This window comes from Engystomops pustulosus, chromosome 6 (assembly GCF_040894005.1).
Source record: "Engystomops pustulosus chromosome 6, aEngPut4.maternal, whole genome shotgun sequence".
Lineage (NCBI taxonomy): Eukaryota > Metazoa > Chordata > Amphibia > Anura > Leptodactylidae > Engystomops > Engystomops pustulosus.
Window position 1 is genome coordinate 104,896,299 of NC_092416.1, and position 17,302 is coordinate 104,913,600.

At 43.6% G+C, this 17,302-nt stretch overlaps 1 protein-coding gene across 5 annotated transcripts in view; it reads right to left on the minus strand.

Annotated features, from left to right (window-relative positions):
• Positions 1-17,302, minus strand: part of RASIP1 (Ras interacting protein 1) — a 600,616-nt gene that overhangs the window by 270,442 nt on the left and 312,872 nt on the right. For all 5 annotated transcript variants that reach the window (XM_072110521.1, XM_072110522.1, XM_072110520.1 and 2 more), the window contains one exon: positions 15,274-15,311. In XM_072110521.1, the coding sequence (XP_071966622.1) occupies positions 15,274-15,311 (38 nt within the window). The remainder of the gene's footprint in view (positions 1-15,273; positions 15,312-17,302) is intronic.

A 17,302-nucleotide genomic window follows, 5' to 3' on the forward strand; every position in this document is an offset into this window, starting at 1 on the left:
TATGTTTAATGTCTCTCTGTATCTGAAGTGCTCATCACCTGCACAAGGCTGCCAGTGAAGCCAGGACAACCCCACAGTAAGCACCCTATGTACAATGTAACCGGGTGCTATGCTGCTCCACTGGCAGTGTCGTGCAGGTGATGAGCACTGTGGACATATGTGGCCACGGACAGCTCTCATATGGGTGATCCCAAATCCACCTGTGCCTCCACCCCACAATAACCACTTTGCCCTACAAACCACCTGCCAAATTAGATTCCCCAATCCTTCACCATGCCCCATCTTTGTATTTACCACATATGAGTTAACCCTGTATGTAAAGTATCCAAAGTTGAAAATGCCATTTTTTGCCATTTTGCAACATATAATGAAATGTTATGAAAAGTGGTCAAAAGGCTGTACAGTCCTCAAAATGGTAGCACTGAAAACGTCATCTCATATCACAAAAAATTATACCACACACAGCTCTGTACACCAAAGTATGAAAAAGTAAGCGCCAAAAAAATTTGCACCAGAAGATAACAAAATTATTATTATAGTTTTTGCATAGGAGGTTTTAATTTTTGTAAATGTATACAAACATTATTAAACCTAAATAAATATATTATCCCTGTGATCGTAGTGCCCCACAGAATAAAGTAGACATGTAGTTTGGATTGCACAGTGGAAGCTGTAAAAACCAAGTCTACAAGAAAAAGGCATTTTTTCACCAATTTTACTGCATTTGGAATGTTTTACCACTTCTCAGTACAGGGCATGGGATATTAAATACCATCACTATTAAGTGCAATTTGTTATGCATAAAACAAGCTCTTTTACGGTGGAGAGTAAAAAATGGAAACGCAAAAACAAAAAGTGGGTAAAGATGGCAATATTTGGTCCATGAACAAGCTAACTTATTACAGTCCCCTAGTCCCTGCATCTACTCAGGACTGCTTTCACTGTATGGGGGTAAAGATAATCAGTATATGGTGGCAATATTCCTCACTGAATGGCAGTAATATGATATTCATTGCTATATTTGTATAGCATAGTATAGCAATATTATTGGTAACATTGGCCTTTCTATAGTCCAGAAAGATGCTATTTATGTGGTTGTAAAGGTGGCATCATGATATGGCAATATTATTTGTCTTATTGTAAGGTGGTATTGTGGCACTATTGGGCTAAATTTCTGTGTTGGCACCTCGCAATAGAACCGTTGGCTTGTTTTGCAGTTTGAGCACTCAGTATCTCAAAGGTTCGCCATCACTGAACTATGGTATCCCTGGAATCATACTGACCCATAGAATAAAGATTACATGATTATTAGGCTAAACGGTCAACACCAAAAAAAAAAAAAAATCAGTACAGAATTCATGCTTATCTACTCCTTCCCTAAAAAAAATATTGTAACACTGGAAAAAGCATCTCATCCCGCAAAAAAATGCCATCACATGGCCCCATAACAAAAAAGCTAAAATTTTATAGCCTACAACAGGGACCAATGAGGAAACTAAAATCTTGGCAGCTGCAGGTAACGGCAACATGTGTGGGGTCTCTGTACTCGGGAGAAATTGCATAACAAATTGTAAGGTGGGTTTTATCTTTTTATCTTTTGGATATGTATAAATTATAGGGCTAAATGAACGTATAACCGACACAATTTGACCATTCTAAATTTCCCCTCCATTTTGATGTAATTACTATGAGGATCTGAAGGGGTTAACTATCTTCCTAAAAGCTATTTCTGCAGATGCAGATTTGAAAATGGGTTGATTATATAGGGGGTTTTGATGTTAAATATGTAAAATTTCATTATTTCATTCAAAACAGTATTTATACCCACAAAAGGCAATTCTGGAAATACAGAAAATCGATATTATTTGTAAGCCGCGTGACATCAAAATAAATTACCCAGACATTAGCCAAAAATTATGAAAATGTACAGTAGACATATGGGAAATGTTATTCATCAACTTTTTTAGGTGGTAAATCTATCTGCCTGAAAACGCAATGATTTTGAATTTCAAAAATGAAATCATTTTTTTTTTTTGTAAATAAATGCAAAGCTCATCAACCAAAATTTACCACTAAAATGGAGTACAACATGTGGGGAAAAAACAATCTCAGAATCACTTTGCTAAGTAACAGTGTTCAAAAGTTATAAACATATAAATCGACACATGTCAGAATCCAAAAAATGGGACTGAGCCTTAAGCTATAAAAGGAGTTAGTGGAGAAGACGGTGTTGATGCGATCTTTTTGTTGCAAGTGACAAGCCAAAATGTTATCCATTTTGTTGTGGATCTGTAAAATAGCACTTGAGTGCCCTTTTGGTTCTTGTGATGAGGAGGGCTTTAAGCTGGAGTTTAGTATTGTATACGCGCTTAGTAAGGTGTAGGGTGGGATGTAATTGATTAGTCAATTCTAATCGGTGCAGTTGAATTCCTACGTTCTTTTTTGCAGTTCTCAGCTAGTTTTTGGATAGTATTAGATATGAATTGCTTAGGTCCAATCCAGCGGTTACCCACTGGCTGGTTGGTGTTGGTTGTGGAGGAGAAATATAAAGTTAATTTCAATTTCTATTTGTGATCCGACATTGGGATCTACCAGTAGGGTTTCATTGAGCCACCAATGGTACAGGAAGTAAATCTGCTCCACAAATTTGAAAACCGTGAGGACTGAATTGTGGTCTGACCAGGAAGAAGGTATATGCCCAGAATACAGCATGGAGGATAAAGAGGCAGTATCAGTGAAAATATAATCAATTCTGGGATAAGTGTGGTGCACTGGTGAAAAATAGTAGCCACAAGTTTTTCCATGAGATTCTCGCCATGTATCGGCTGGACTATGAGTTTTAAGCAGTTGCATGAATATGTGCCTATTAGGGATGAGTGAGCACTAAAATGCTCGGGTACTCGTTATTCGAGACAAACTTCTCGAATAACGAGCCCCATTGAAGTCAATGGGAGACTCGAGCATTTTTCAAGGGGACCAAGGCTCTGCACAGGGAAGCTTGGCCAAACACCTGGGAACCTCAGAAAAGGATGGAAACACCACGGAAATGGACAGGAAACAGCAGGGGCAGCATGCATGGATGCCTCTGAGGCTGCTTAATCGTACCATTATGCCAAAATTTTGGGCAACAGCATGGCCATGACAGAGTGACCGAATGAGGCTAGATAGCATCTAAAACATGCAATAATTGACCCTGACACTATAAAGGACGGCATGCAGAGGCAGCGGCAGCAGCGGCAGGCTAGAGAGTGTCATGACGACATACCCTAAATGGACTCAGACTTCAAACCAATGGGTGGCAGAGAGGAACCAAAGGAGGTGAGCAAGAAGCGCTGAAATGATTTCCTATGTGAACAAAAGGTTGACGGTATATTTAGTCGATAACACAGCATGGTGGCGACATAGTGACCAAGTTCCATAACGTATCTGGTGAAACACCTGAAAAATTAGCCTGACACAGCTCTTTTGATAAGGGGACGACATGTGGAGGCAGCCATGGAGAAGACTTCCATGATTAAGAGCGACAGTATGGGGCATTCATATTGCGCTGCTATGATTGCAACTTCAGGTCTCCAGCATGGCGGCGACAGATGGGCCGAGTTCCACTATGTATCTGGTGAAACACCTGAAAATTCTGCCTGACACAGCTCGTTTGATAAGGGGATGATGTGCTGCATATCCTCTCGTGCTCCAGCGTCTGGGGTATAGAGAGTGGAAATGAGACATTGGTGGACGCTGTGGAGGATCGTGGAGGCAAAATGGACAGGAAACAGCAGGGGCAGCATGCGTGGATGCCTCTGAGGCTGCCTAATCTTGGGATGGAGCTGGCGGTCCACTACCAGGCCAGCTTTCGCCTGTCCAAGCCCCTGTCTCTCGGCTCCTCCCCACCCAAAATGGGCCTGGGGGCCAGAAGCGTTTACTTTGAAAAAATTATAATTTTCAAAGCAGGCCGGGTCGTTTGAATATTTCACCTAGGAATAATGGAATAGCATAGTGGTTCTATTTTTAATTGTTTTTACGGAAATGGTTCCATGATTAAGAGCGACAGTATGGGGCATCCATATTGCGCAGCTATGATTGCAACTTCAGGTCTCCAGCATGGCGGCGACAGATGGGCCGAGTTCCACTATGTATCTGGTGAAACACCTGAAAATTCTGCCTGACACAGCTCGTTTGATAAGGGGACGATGTATGGAGGCAGTGAACTAGTAGTAGATTAAAGGTGCTGCAGTTAAAACTATGTTAGTTGGATCTTGGGATGGAGCTGGAGCTCCGCTGCCAGGCGAGCTTTCGCCAATCCAAGCCCCTGTCTCTAGGCTACTCCCCAAACAGCACTTCTAAGAACCTTTTGTATAAGATCAAGTGTAGTAGCGTTCTTATAAGTTTGGGTTATGGCGGGTGAGGGGAATGTAAACAGATGCGCAAGAAGCGCTGAAATAATATCGGTAAATGATAAAAGTTTGCCAGTATATTTTGTGGATTACACAGCAGGGTGGCGACAAAGTTAACAAGTTTGATGTGGAAGCCATGAAAACAACCCAAAATTCTGCCTGACACAGCTCGTTTGATAAGGGGACCATGTATGGAGGCAGTGAACTAGTGGTAGATTAAAGGTGCTGCAGTTAAAACTATGTTAGTTGGATCCTGGGATGGAGCTGGCGCTCCGCTGCCAGGCGAGCTTTCGCCTATCCAAGCCCCTGTCTCTCGGCTACTACCCAAACAGCACTTCTAAGAACTTTTTATATAAGATCAAGTGTAGAAGCGTTCTTATAAGTTTGGGATATGGCGGGTGAGGGGAATGTAAACAGATGCGCAAGAAGCGCTGAAATAATATCGGTAAATGATAAAAGTTTGCCAGTATATTTTGTGGATTACACAGCAGGGTGGCGACAAAGTTAACAAGTTCTGCCTGACACAGTTCGTTTGATAAGGAGACCATGTATGGAGGCAGCTATATGGACGACTTTTGGAGGCAGCTATGGCGATGACGTGTGGAGGTAGCAATGGAGACAATGTGTGGAGGCAGCTAAAAAGACGACATGTGGAGGCTGCTATGGAGACAATTTAATTTGGATAGTGCCTGTATGTGGCAGTCCAAAAAAGTTTTCAAAACAGAGGAGCAGGTAGGTGGTCCTCCAGAAAAATTAAATACATTGAGTGCCTGTATGTGGCAGTCCAAAAAAGGTTTCAAACCAGAGGAGCAGGTAGGTGGTCCTCCAGAAAAATTTAATAGATTGAGTGCCTGTATGCGGCACTCCCAAAAATTGTTTAAAACAGAGGACCGGTAGGTGGCCCTCCAGAAAAATTAATTACATAGAGTACTATAGCTAGAGCCAATTGGCCCTGGCAAAAAATAGCCAGTTTCCTCTGCTTTAGTGTACAAAGAGGAAGAGAAGGAGGACAATGAGGAGGAGTGCATACATTATTCAGGTTGAGCTTCTTTCAACTGGTGGAGAATGAAAATCCGGAGAAATCCAGGCTTTTTCATCTTGATAAGCGTCAGCCTGTCAGCGCTGTCAGTCGACAGGCGTGTACGCTTATTGGTGATGATGCCAACAGCTGCACTGAAAACCCGCTCGGACAACACGCTAGCGGCAGGGCAGGCAAGAACCTCCAAGGCGTACAGCGCCAGTTCGTGCCACATGTCCAGCTTTGAAACCCAGTAGTTGTAGGGAGCTGTGTGATCATTTAGGACGATGGTATGGTCAGCTACGTACTCCCTCACCATCTTTCTGTAAAGATCAGCCCTACTCTGCCGAGACTGGGGACAGGTGACAGTGTCTTGCTGGGGTGACATAAAACTGGCAAAGGCCTTGTAAAGCGTACCCCTGCCAGTGCTGGACAAGCTGCCTGCTCGCCTACTCTCCCTTGCTACTTGTCCCGCAGAAGTACGCCCTCTGCCGCTAGCGCTGTCAGACGGGAAATACTGTTTCAGCTTGTGCACCAGGGCCTGCTGGTATTCATGCATTCTCACACTCCTTTCCTCTCCAGGGATGAGAGTGGAAAGATTTTGCTTGTACCGTGGGTCCAGGAGAGTGAATACCCAGTAATCGGTGCTGGAATATATTCTTTGAACGCGAGGGTCACGGGATAGGCAGCCTAGCATGAAATCGCTGAGAAACAGACCTGAGGGTGCTTTGGCTATCAACAAGGGAATATTCTTCCCCCGTCTCTTGTGACGAGCACAAAGCTTCCGACTTCATGCTGACCAGTGAGTTTTTCAACAGGCCAAGCAGCGGGATGGTGAGGCTGATGATGGCTGCATCGCCACTGACCATCTGTGTTGACTCCTCAAAGTTACTCAGCACCTGACAGATATCAGACATCCACGTCCACTCCTCATTGTAGACTTGAGGAAGCTGACTGACGTGACTACCAGTTCTGGTGGAAGTTGACATCTGGCAGTCTACAATCGCTCTGCACTGCTGGTAAACTCTGGATAACATGGTTAATGTTGAATTCCAAGTCTCCCAGCAAATTCCTCACAATATGGTACTAGCTGCACTACTAGTGGCAGCAAGCCCAGCCACAAGCAAACAAAAAAAGTAAAATATAACGCTATTGTAGGCCTAAATAAGCCGTTGGGGTTCTCCTATGGCTATTTTCTAGCCTACACTGAAAGCACACTGCTTTGCCAGATTACTTTGAGTTATAAAAAGAAATAAACGTAAAAAAAAAAAAATCAGCAGACTCTGCCTAATTCAAATCAAACCCCTAATAAATTGTCCCACTTCGGTGTTTGAGGTGGATATGTGTATCACTAAGAGCTAAACACAACGGTCGCAAGTCTCCCTGCAAATTACTCACAATATGGTACTAGCTGCACTACTAATGGCAGCAAGCCCAGCCACAGGCAAACCAAAAAAAAAGTAAAATAGAACGTTATTGTAGCCCTAAGAAGGGCTGTTGGGTTCTTGTAGAATCACTCCTGCCTAACGCTATTCTAATAGAACACCCTAACGCTTTCCCTGACCAGCAGCACCTCTCTCCCTAGCGGCATCCAGACAGAGAATGATCCGAGCAGCGCGGGCAGGGGCTAGTCTATTCCAGGGTCACCTGATCAGGCCAGCCAACCACTGCTATCGACGTGTAAGGGTAACACGTCATGCTGGGTGGAGTGCAGAGTCTCCTGGCTTGTGATTGGCTCTGTTTCTGGCCGCCAAAAATCACAACGGCGGGAGATGCCATTTTCTCGAGCGGGCGAAGTATTTGTCTGAGCAACGAGCAGTTTCGAGTACGCTAATGCTCGAACGAGCATCAAGCTTGGACGAGTATGTTCGCTCATCTCTAGTGCCTATCCATGCGCATTACGTCAGCCTTACTTACAGCCGAGCTGTCCATAGCAGGGCTGACAGTAAAGTTAAGGTCTCCACACCAGATTATGGAGCGGTATGTAAATTGGTGGAATCTGTGGAAGATGGCTTTAATCGTACGGATCTGAAGCGTGGGGGTGCATAACAGTTTACTATGCAAACATGTCTTGATCGTAACATTCCTGTGATTATCAGGAAGCGCCCTTCAGGGTCATAGTATGAGTCCAGAGGTTGAAAGGGGAAGGAGTTTTTAAGGATGCTAGGTTAACTCGTCTATATTGGTATTGAAAGTAGTTAGGGTTTGAGGTGGTAGAGACAAATCACATCGTGTGGTGTTTAGAGTAATCGATCATGGCTCTACATCTCTTGGATGAAGATTTAAGCCCCTTCACATTGTGGGATAACACTCTACACATTTGGGCACATTTACTTATAAAGTCAGACAGTTCACTAAAAGTGCATTGATCGTGTATTGTGCTTGTGCGACCAATTCAATAAGAACGAGCACCGTTCAATAATCTGTCGCTTCTCTGCACTGGTCCAAAGTGTTCACCATCTTTTCTGTGGTGCACCCTTAACGTAGGGCGTGTGACACAATTTTCAAGTTAAATATGGCGCTCAGTTCGAATCAGTCTGACCAACGGCACGCCCCCTAATTTGTGTCGCATGGAAGCCAGCGTAGATGCTCCACAAAAGGGGCACATGCGACACACTAGTAGTGTTGACACTTCTTTTAGCCTTGAAGAATGTACACATTCTGACAAAAGTATTGAGATGAATGTGGTAACAATATTGTGATGGTCCATAAACCGCCCTGTGTGCTAACCAAACTTGGGGAGGGGGAGGTATGGAGGAGGATAAAACAATAACAGGGTAAACATTAATATATGGACTAGTAGTCCGGGTTACAAAGGAGAAGACACATAATTAAGCTGTCCTCTCTCTACGGGTACCACGGATGTCGACATGTCTCCAGGCTCAAGTATAATCTAATAAAAATACAGTAAATTCAAACATTTGCATATATGGCATACACTGTTATGTTATTTGCATAGAAAAATAAACTCATGTAAATGGGGAAGAATAAACTGGAAAAAAATACTGTATTAAATGAATTTGCTCAAAGTTCTGAACAACTCACGGAACTGATCAATCTAGCAAGTTGTTCTTCTCCCAGTCCAAGGGAACATCTGCTTCAGTTGTGGTAGGTGTGGTATGAACTGTATCGTTCATAGTGGCGTGGGACAGCACCCCACTGCTGTGTTGGTCTAGAAAGCCGCTGAGGAGGTGGTGCCACAAATTGTGACCCATTATGGGTAAACGATAAGGAGAAAGGGAATCCCCAACTGTGTGGATCAGCAGTAATAGGGCATAGATCTTGAAGTCTTGCAAGCATGGCAGAGCAGATGTCTGCAAAAAGTCTTACTGTTTCCGGGAGGCCAGGAAAAGAGTTGCTATCTTTAGCGGCATTGAGGATCGGGCCCCTTGAATACTCATGCTGAAACTTGAGAACTACATCTCTAATGGATCCTTCAGATCTGGGTCTTCCCAGGGCTCAGTAAATCCTCACTATATGGAGGGTTCACTTGGAGCGGGCTCAGGTGGGTATCATACCCACTGGTCTCTGTACGCCTTCTTCAATTAAACCCTATAATTCCTCTAGGAATGTAGTCTTTTCATCCTTAAGCACCTTATGGAGACAGTCCTTACAAAGCTATTAAGTATGAGATTCGGGCAGCTTGGTTCTACAAATTGTACATTTCTTTGAGGCTTTTTAAAAATTTTTCCTTATCCTTCTTTTCTCTAGGAAGATCTTTCTTCTAGAGAGAAATAGGGATAGTGACAAATTATGGGTTATGATGGACCCTCTCCCCCAGTTAAGTGTTGAAAGGAAATCAACTCTGACTTATAAAGATAAGCCCAATATTTCATAATGATATTTGGTTTTCATGCTGGGAACATATGATATAACTACGAAATATGTCCCCAACATACCACCTTGATCCAGGTGTAGCCAAGCCCCTCTTACATGACAAAGGGGCATTTAGGTGGTTATTAAAAAAAAGAGTATGCCAGTATCCATTCATTGTCAGTTTCAAGCAGAGTTGTCCAGGATTTCATTGGTTCTCTTCAACGGATCTAATTAGTAAGAGTTTCACAATTTTACTGACAAGAGGAAGATATCGGTGGAAGAACACACAGCAAGAGCATCCCGATAAAACTCTTTTCTGTAGATCCTGATATTTGTGGTTGCGCTCGAAGAACTCCTTCGCTTACTGTACAGGTGGAGAATCAAAACGAGAAAGCCAGGAAACCATTCCTAATCCAGGTTAGTGGCAGAAAAAGAACACTCCGATGTTCACACCTCTATGTGGATTGTTCAAATCGCCCGAATCCACTAGGTATAAAACATAGGCAACACCATAGTGTAGATTATCCAAGGGTGTTTTACTATCACTCTTTAAAGTTATACTCACAAAAGTATTTGGTAAAAGGCCTATAGTTAAAACATGTGTCCCACATGCCAAACGATCCTAGCCCAACCCAGGGTTTCGCCCAATTTCGGCTTCTTCTAGGGCATGACCTTAGCATCATCCCTTCCCCTTTTAACAAAACGAGGAAACCCCAAAAAGAAACCCCAAGTTATTATAAACATATATCTGAACTCATATTTTAATAGTAAGGTTTCCCCTGAATAAAGAGCAGGGTACTCACATGGCTCAAGAGGGCTATAGTGATCAGAGTGCACAATGGAGACCACAAGCAGGAAACCTGGAGACCTGCAAGCAGGAAAGACCTTGGTGTGTGGATGCACCCACAGGCTGGCTATGATTTATACTTACCTCACCTGCCTTCCCGACATCTCACCCAGCAGCCCGTCTCACTAGGACTGCCACAATTTTGGTCATTTTCGTCATAAAAACTATCTGTCCACCATAAAGAGGACACAGAGCTAACAGTTTAGAAAGTCACCTAAAATTTCCTTCTTCCATTAGTGCGACTTAAAAATATATTGTGGAGGCTCTGCAGCTGTCTAGTCTTTTAGTAGAACTAGTGGCCATGTCCAAATGGTCTAAGCATTCTTGGTTGCAAACATCAATGGACCCTATAGTGCTCGCCCTAATAGTGCTACTAGAAATTTGTAAGCACGTTTGTCCTTAAATTCCTGCAGGTCAGATCCAACGCGTTTCCTATATTAATTTATCAGGGATCAGATTGTAACATTGTACTGTGTTATGATAAATATGTAGAGCATGGTAGTGTGTGCTCGCATTGGTGGCAGCGGCAACCGCTCGCGAAAGACGCCGAGCTATTGAAGACAAGTCTCCACCTCCCTTGACATCACCCAGGAGAGTCGGCCAATCACGTTGCGATGGACGGACCGGCCTCCTTCTCATGTCTCCGCCTATTCTCCACTGTTGCGGACACTCCCACTCCCAGCCATCGACCAATAAACCAGAGCTGTGTCACACACTGTCTGCGTCCCCAAGCCTCAGCCTATCAGCACCGCACCAGTGAGGGGGTGGAGATAAGAATCAAAGCTGCCTTCCCTCGGATCAAATGTAAACAAAAAGTAGTGCTATCACAAATCGATATTATAAAGAATGTGGAGGTGTCCACCACAATGACACCTCTAGATACAGATATATGACCCATGCTGGCAATGGGACCAGCGAGACCGGAGTATCCCCAAGAGGGGAGAAAGAGGGGTGCTCATCATACATGAACAAGTATTTCTTTCTGATGCTTTACATTGTAAAGCATATCATGGTCTCAGACAGGGAAAACAAATAGTGGAAAGGAGAGACATGGAAAAGTGGATGAATAACTACTATATAGGCAATAGAGGTGTAATATTCTGTATGCCTAGGCTTGTTCACCCAATTCTCCTCAGAGGTTTTTAAACCCAGGAAGGGGATGGATACATATACCAAACAGTGTCCATCGGTTATCCAGTCCCTCACAGGAAACTAGCAAAGGATAGGGTCTCGTTCAAACCGTACGGATACACCGTATCAAGATGGTGGTTCCATCGGGTCTCTTTTTGCCGGATGAGCCTATCCCAATCACCACCTCTCCTGGGTGGTATCACTTTCTCAATGACTTGAACACCCAGCAGACTTGGATCGCTCTTATGTTTCAGGGAAAAATGTCCTGCCACAGACATGGCTCTCTGATTTCTTATGTCCCCCACATGATCCCGGATTCTAGTTTTCAGTGGCCGGTTTTGCCCACGCAGTTTAAAGGGCAGGGACAGGTGAGTAGATACACTACTCCCTCCATTCTGCAGTTTGCATACTCCCTAATGGAGAAAGTTTCTCCAGTACTGGCACTGCAGAAGTTGTTTCTAAGCAATGATCAGTGGGCAGATGTTGCAGTTGCCACACTTGAATGTCCCTGCTCGTGGTGTGAGCCATGACCCCGATCTGCATTTAGTTCCAGGTGGCTGTGGACAAGTCGATTGTGTAGGTTTCTTCCCCTTCTAAATGTAACCGCTGGTGTAGGAGTGAGTGAATCTATGAGGTCCCTATCTTTTCGGAGGATTCTCCAATATTTATTCAAGATTTGTCTAACCGGACCCATGTTAGCATCAAAGGTCCCAATCAGGTGTAGACAGCTGTCACTTTGTCTAGCCTTAGGTGTTTAAAAGCTCTTCTCTTTTGGCTGACAATGCATCTTGAAAGGCATTCCTGAAAATTTTATTGGGGAATCCTCTTTGGGAGAAATAGTTACTTAGGTTCTGGGACTGATTTATAAAGTCTTCCGTCTGACTACAGTTGTGATGCCCTCTCAGAAATTAGCCCCTTGGTATCCCTCTCTTCAAGGGGAGGGGATGGCAACTTTCCCAGAGTAGCAGACTGTTTGCCGCCGTTTCTTTTCTGTGGATCTGCGTATGTAGATGACCCCCATTTGATTGAGAAATTTGTAGGTCTAAGTGATATAGTTGGCGTAAATCTCGCTTGTAAATCTCAGACCCAGGTCATTAAAATTCAATTGTACTGTGGGAACGCTACCCACCCTGAATTTCATCATCGATGTATCTGAACCAGATGGATATAGAAGATGTCCATTCCATCTGGCATCTAGTTCTGAGACTCTGCTGGGTGACGTTAACGGAGGTGGAGACTTGTCTATAATAGCTCAGCGTCTCTCGCGAGCAGGTGCCGCTGCTACCAATGCGAGAACACACTACCATGCTCTACATGTTTATCATAACACAGTACAATGTTACAATCTGATCCCTGATGAATTAATACAGGAAATGCGTCGGATATGACCTGCAGGAATTTAAAGACAAACATTGATGATGAAATTCAGGGGGGGGGGGGTAGAATTCCACAGAAACAGTACAATTGAATTTTAATGACCTGGGTCTGAGATTTACAAGCGAGAGTTACGCCGACTTTATCACTTTATTAGACCTACAAATCTCTAAATCAGCTGGGGGTCATCTACATACACAGGTCCACAGAAAAGAAACAGCAACAAACAGTCTGCTACGCTGGGAAAGTTGCCATCCCCTCCCCTTGAAGAGAGGGATACCAAGGGGGCACTTTCTGAGACTATGTCTCAGATTAAAGACTTTATCCATCAGTCCCAGGACCTAAGTAACTGTTTCTACCAAAGGAGATTCCCCAAGAAAATTGTCAGAAATGCCTTTACAAGATGCCAAAAGAGAAGAGAAGAGCTTTTGACATCTGAGGCTAGACAAAGTGACAGCCGTCTACACCTGATTGGGACCTTTGATGCTAACATGGTTCCGATTAGACAAATCTTTAATAAATATTGGAGAAGCCTCCAACAAGATAGGGATCTCATAGATTGTCTCACTCCTACATCAGCGGTTACATTTAGAACGGGGAGAAACCTATGCGATCGACTTGTCCACAGCCATCTGGAACTTAAATGCTGATTGGGGTCATGGCTCACACCACAAGCAGGGACATTCAAGTGTGGCAACTGAAACATCTGCCCACTGATTATGCTTGGAAACAACTTCTGCAGTGGCAGTACTGGAGAAACTTTCTTCATTAGGGAATATGCAAACTGCAGAACGGAGGGAGTAGTGTATCTATTCACCTGTCCCTTCCCGTTAAACTACATGGGCAAAACCTATAAGCCACTAAAAACTAGAATCCAGGATCATGTGGGGGACATAAGAAATCAGAGATCCACATCTGTGGCAAGACATTTTTCCCTGAAACATTAGAGCGATCCGAGTCTGCTGCATGTTCAAGTCATCGAGAAAGTGAGACCACCCAGGAGAGGTGGTGATTGCCTATCCAGCAAAAAGAGACCCGATCAAGACGCCTTGATACGGTATATCCATCTGATCTGAATGAGACCATATCCTTTGCTAGTTTCCTGTGAGGAACTGGATAACCGACAGACACTGTCTGGTATATGTATTCATCCCCTTCATGGGTTTAAAAACCTCTGAGGAGAATGTGGTGAACAAGCCTAGGCATACAGAATATTACACCACTATTGCCTACATAGTGGTTATTCATCCACTTTTCCATGTCTCTGCTTTCCACTATTTGCTTTCCCTGTCTGAGCCCATGATATGCTTTACAATGTAGTTCTCATTAAGCATCAGAAAGAAATACCCGTTCATGTATGATGAGCACCCCTCTTTCTCCCCTCTTGGGGATACTCCGGTCTCGCTGGTCCTATTGCCAGCCTGGGTCATATATCTGTATCTATGATGTATCAGAACCCAGCAGAGGTGTCGTTGTGGTGGACACCTCCACATTCTTTATAATATCGATTTGTGATAGCACTACTTTTTGTTTATATTTGATCCGAGGGAAGTTATCTTTGATTCTTATCTCCGCCCCCTTACTAGTGCGGTGCTGATAGGCTGACGCGGCTTGGTGATGCAGACCATGTGTGACATGGCTCTAGATTACTGGTCGATGGCTGGGAGTGGGTGTGTCCCGTTCCGGCCAATGTCCGCACTTGCAGCATCCGCAACAGTGGAGAATAGACGGAGACATCAGAAGTAGGCCGGTCCGTCCATCGCAACGTGATTGGCTGACTCTCCTGGGTGACGTCAACGGAGATGGAGAGTTGTATATAATAGCTTGGCCTTTCTCGCGAGCGGGTGCCGCTGCCACCAATGTGAGCACACGCTACCATGCTCTACATAACACAGTACAATGTTACAATCTGATCCCTGATGAATTAATATAGGAAACGCGTCAGATCTGTATCATATTAGAGTAAGTTATACAGGGTCCATTGATGTTTGCATCCAAGGATCCTTAGACCATTTGGACATGCCCACCAGTTCTACTAAAAGACTAGACAGCTGCAGAGCCTCCACAATATATTTTTAAGTCACACTAATGGGAGAAGGGAATGTAAGGCGACTTTCTAAACTAGAAAAAAAACTCAGGTCACTCACATATCTTCATTCCCAATCAATGGCGTGGTGAAGGGTGCATGGCAGCAATGAAGCTGTGCCAATCAGCTGAAACAATCCAAAGGAAAAGAAAAGCGAACTTGGGATCCAGCATTTCAAAAAAAGATTCCTATATTAGTTAAAAGGTATTATTTATTCCATCCATTAAAAAAGATAAGTCATCATCAGATGCGCCCTTCCAGAGGGACCTACACATTTCGAACAGATATGTTTGTTCGAAACGCGTAGGTCGCTCTGGAAGGACTGTGGCCGTGACCAATGCATTTCCCACCCTAGGCTCATACTCGAGTCAATAGGTTTTTCCAGTTTTTTGTGTTAAAATTAGGTACCTTGGCTTATCCTCTGGTTGGCTTATACTCGGGTATAAATGTTTTTTTTTCAATCCCAAAGAGATTTATTAAAAGGCAGTCATAGACCTATCGCCGTAAGCTAATGCTAAATCTCCCTCAATGAGTTTAAGTTGGTCTAATGTAGTAGAAAGTAAGAACAAAATATATTAGGTATTTGTAACAATGACGGATCACAACTTACTTCTCTGGTTGTTTGTCTCCAATTTCTTTGATCTTCTCCTGTAAAATGAAAAAAAAAATATATATCATACATACATAATGTTTTTCCAAAAAACATAACCCCATTGAAATTTGATGTTCTTATGTCAGGCAGAATGATTCCCCCTTGATCTTTAGGTAACTGATACTTATAAAATGCCATACACTGCCTTTGGCCGGCCCAAATAAAGGCAGAGAATGTGGAGTTTACTGCATTGATATGTACATGTATGACCAGTAGAGGAATAGTCTGCATGGGGTATAGAAGTTTCAGGAATGACATAATTTTCAATAAATGCCATCTAGCTGATACCATTAAGGCATATAATACTAATGCAAATAAAAGACAACAAGATGGATGCGTATGCAAGACCAAAATAATAATCCACATTATTATTACACGGTGTGTACCATCTCAGGGCAAACTGCAAGTATGCCCAAAATCCCTCCTAAAAAGTACATGCCAATGTATGAAGCAGAAGTGTGAACAACATACTATTGCCTAGAGCAAATACACCATGGTAAAAAGTAGAAAACATGAACAAGATTCAGCCCTAATGGGCATTACCATACTATGCCCCCGTAGGAATCAGTACATAGTATGTAGAAACAAATACACTACGCGATACGGCAAGATAGGATCGAGAGATGCAGCTATCGTCAAGCTGTGGTGAGAGAAGTCACCATGGTGTGACAATATATGTGGGGTCTGCAACTCTCCCTCCTATCTTGCCACATCATGTAGACACTGACTGTCTCTGTCACTGACTGTCTCTGTCACTGACTGTCTATCTGTTTTACTGCCTATCCCTCTTACCTTACAAATAAGCTATCTTAAACTTATTGCCAATTGTAGACAATGAAAGCTCAGAGCTCCCTTTAATGACCTTTGGCAAAACAGCAACCAATCACGGCTCAGCTTCTAACTTCCACAGCAGCAGACAATGGCTCCTGTATACGGTGGTTAATAAGCATATTCTGGAAAGGGGCGGAGCCTGATTGAGCTGCATGACGGACGCTTCTCCGCGAGTTCCAGCAACACAGCTATTGCAAAATGCCAATTTGTGACCCAGTGGGCAAATCTTTGAGGTTTAAGGCAGCAGACAGACAGCAGAACCCTAGGAGTCAAAATGGACAAGGGGATCTTGAGAAATTTCTCTGCAAAATATACCATGCCGCCCACAAAGCTCCGCAAGATGGCAGCCGTACTGGTGGAGGGGGGATCAGATAAACCACTCAGATGCCGAAAGTATGGCGGAAAGAACCTCCTCAGACCTTGCCCCACTATCTGGCTCCATGCTGAAAAAGCTGCGGACACAAGCGCTCACACCCGTCCTGGAAGAACTGACAGCCATGCATAAGGAGGTCAAACCCATAGGCCAGAGGGTGGAAACACTAGAGGACAGTCAGGCAGCCACCGACTGCACCACAACAGCTGTGCAGATTGCTGCTCTTGGACCAAAGAGGCTTGACTGGAACAGGAGAAAAAAAGTTGCATTACGCACCAGGTGTGGGTTAAAAAACTTTTTCTGTTATTCATATTTTCATTAACCAGGAAAAGAGTTTTCTTCAATTGCAGTGCATCTTGACCAATGATAGGTGTAAAAAAAGATAACAGTACTAGACTAGACTAGTACTGCTATCTTTTTTCCACCTATCATTGGTCAAGATGCACTGTAGCCATACCTTGACACCCGGAGCTATGTGGAAGTTACAGTCCAATTTCACTAAACGTAGATCTAAAAATCTGGGCCAAGGTTCTAGCCAATAGGCTAAGTAGCCTACTCCCCATGGTCATAGGTGAGGAGAAAACTGCCAGGTAGAGAATGTAACCATTAGTCAGTGAAAGTCCTAAACGCCATTCATTTGCTGTTGAAACTAAGACACTAAGAAACTTGGCACAGATGCCAAGAAGGCTTTAGACAGAGTAAGTTGGAGCTTAATGCAGGCCGCCCTACAAAAATTTGGGATTCCACAGATGTTCATAACACTGGTAATGCCCCTATACATTA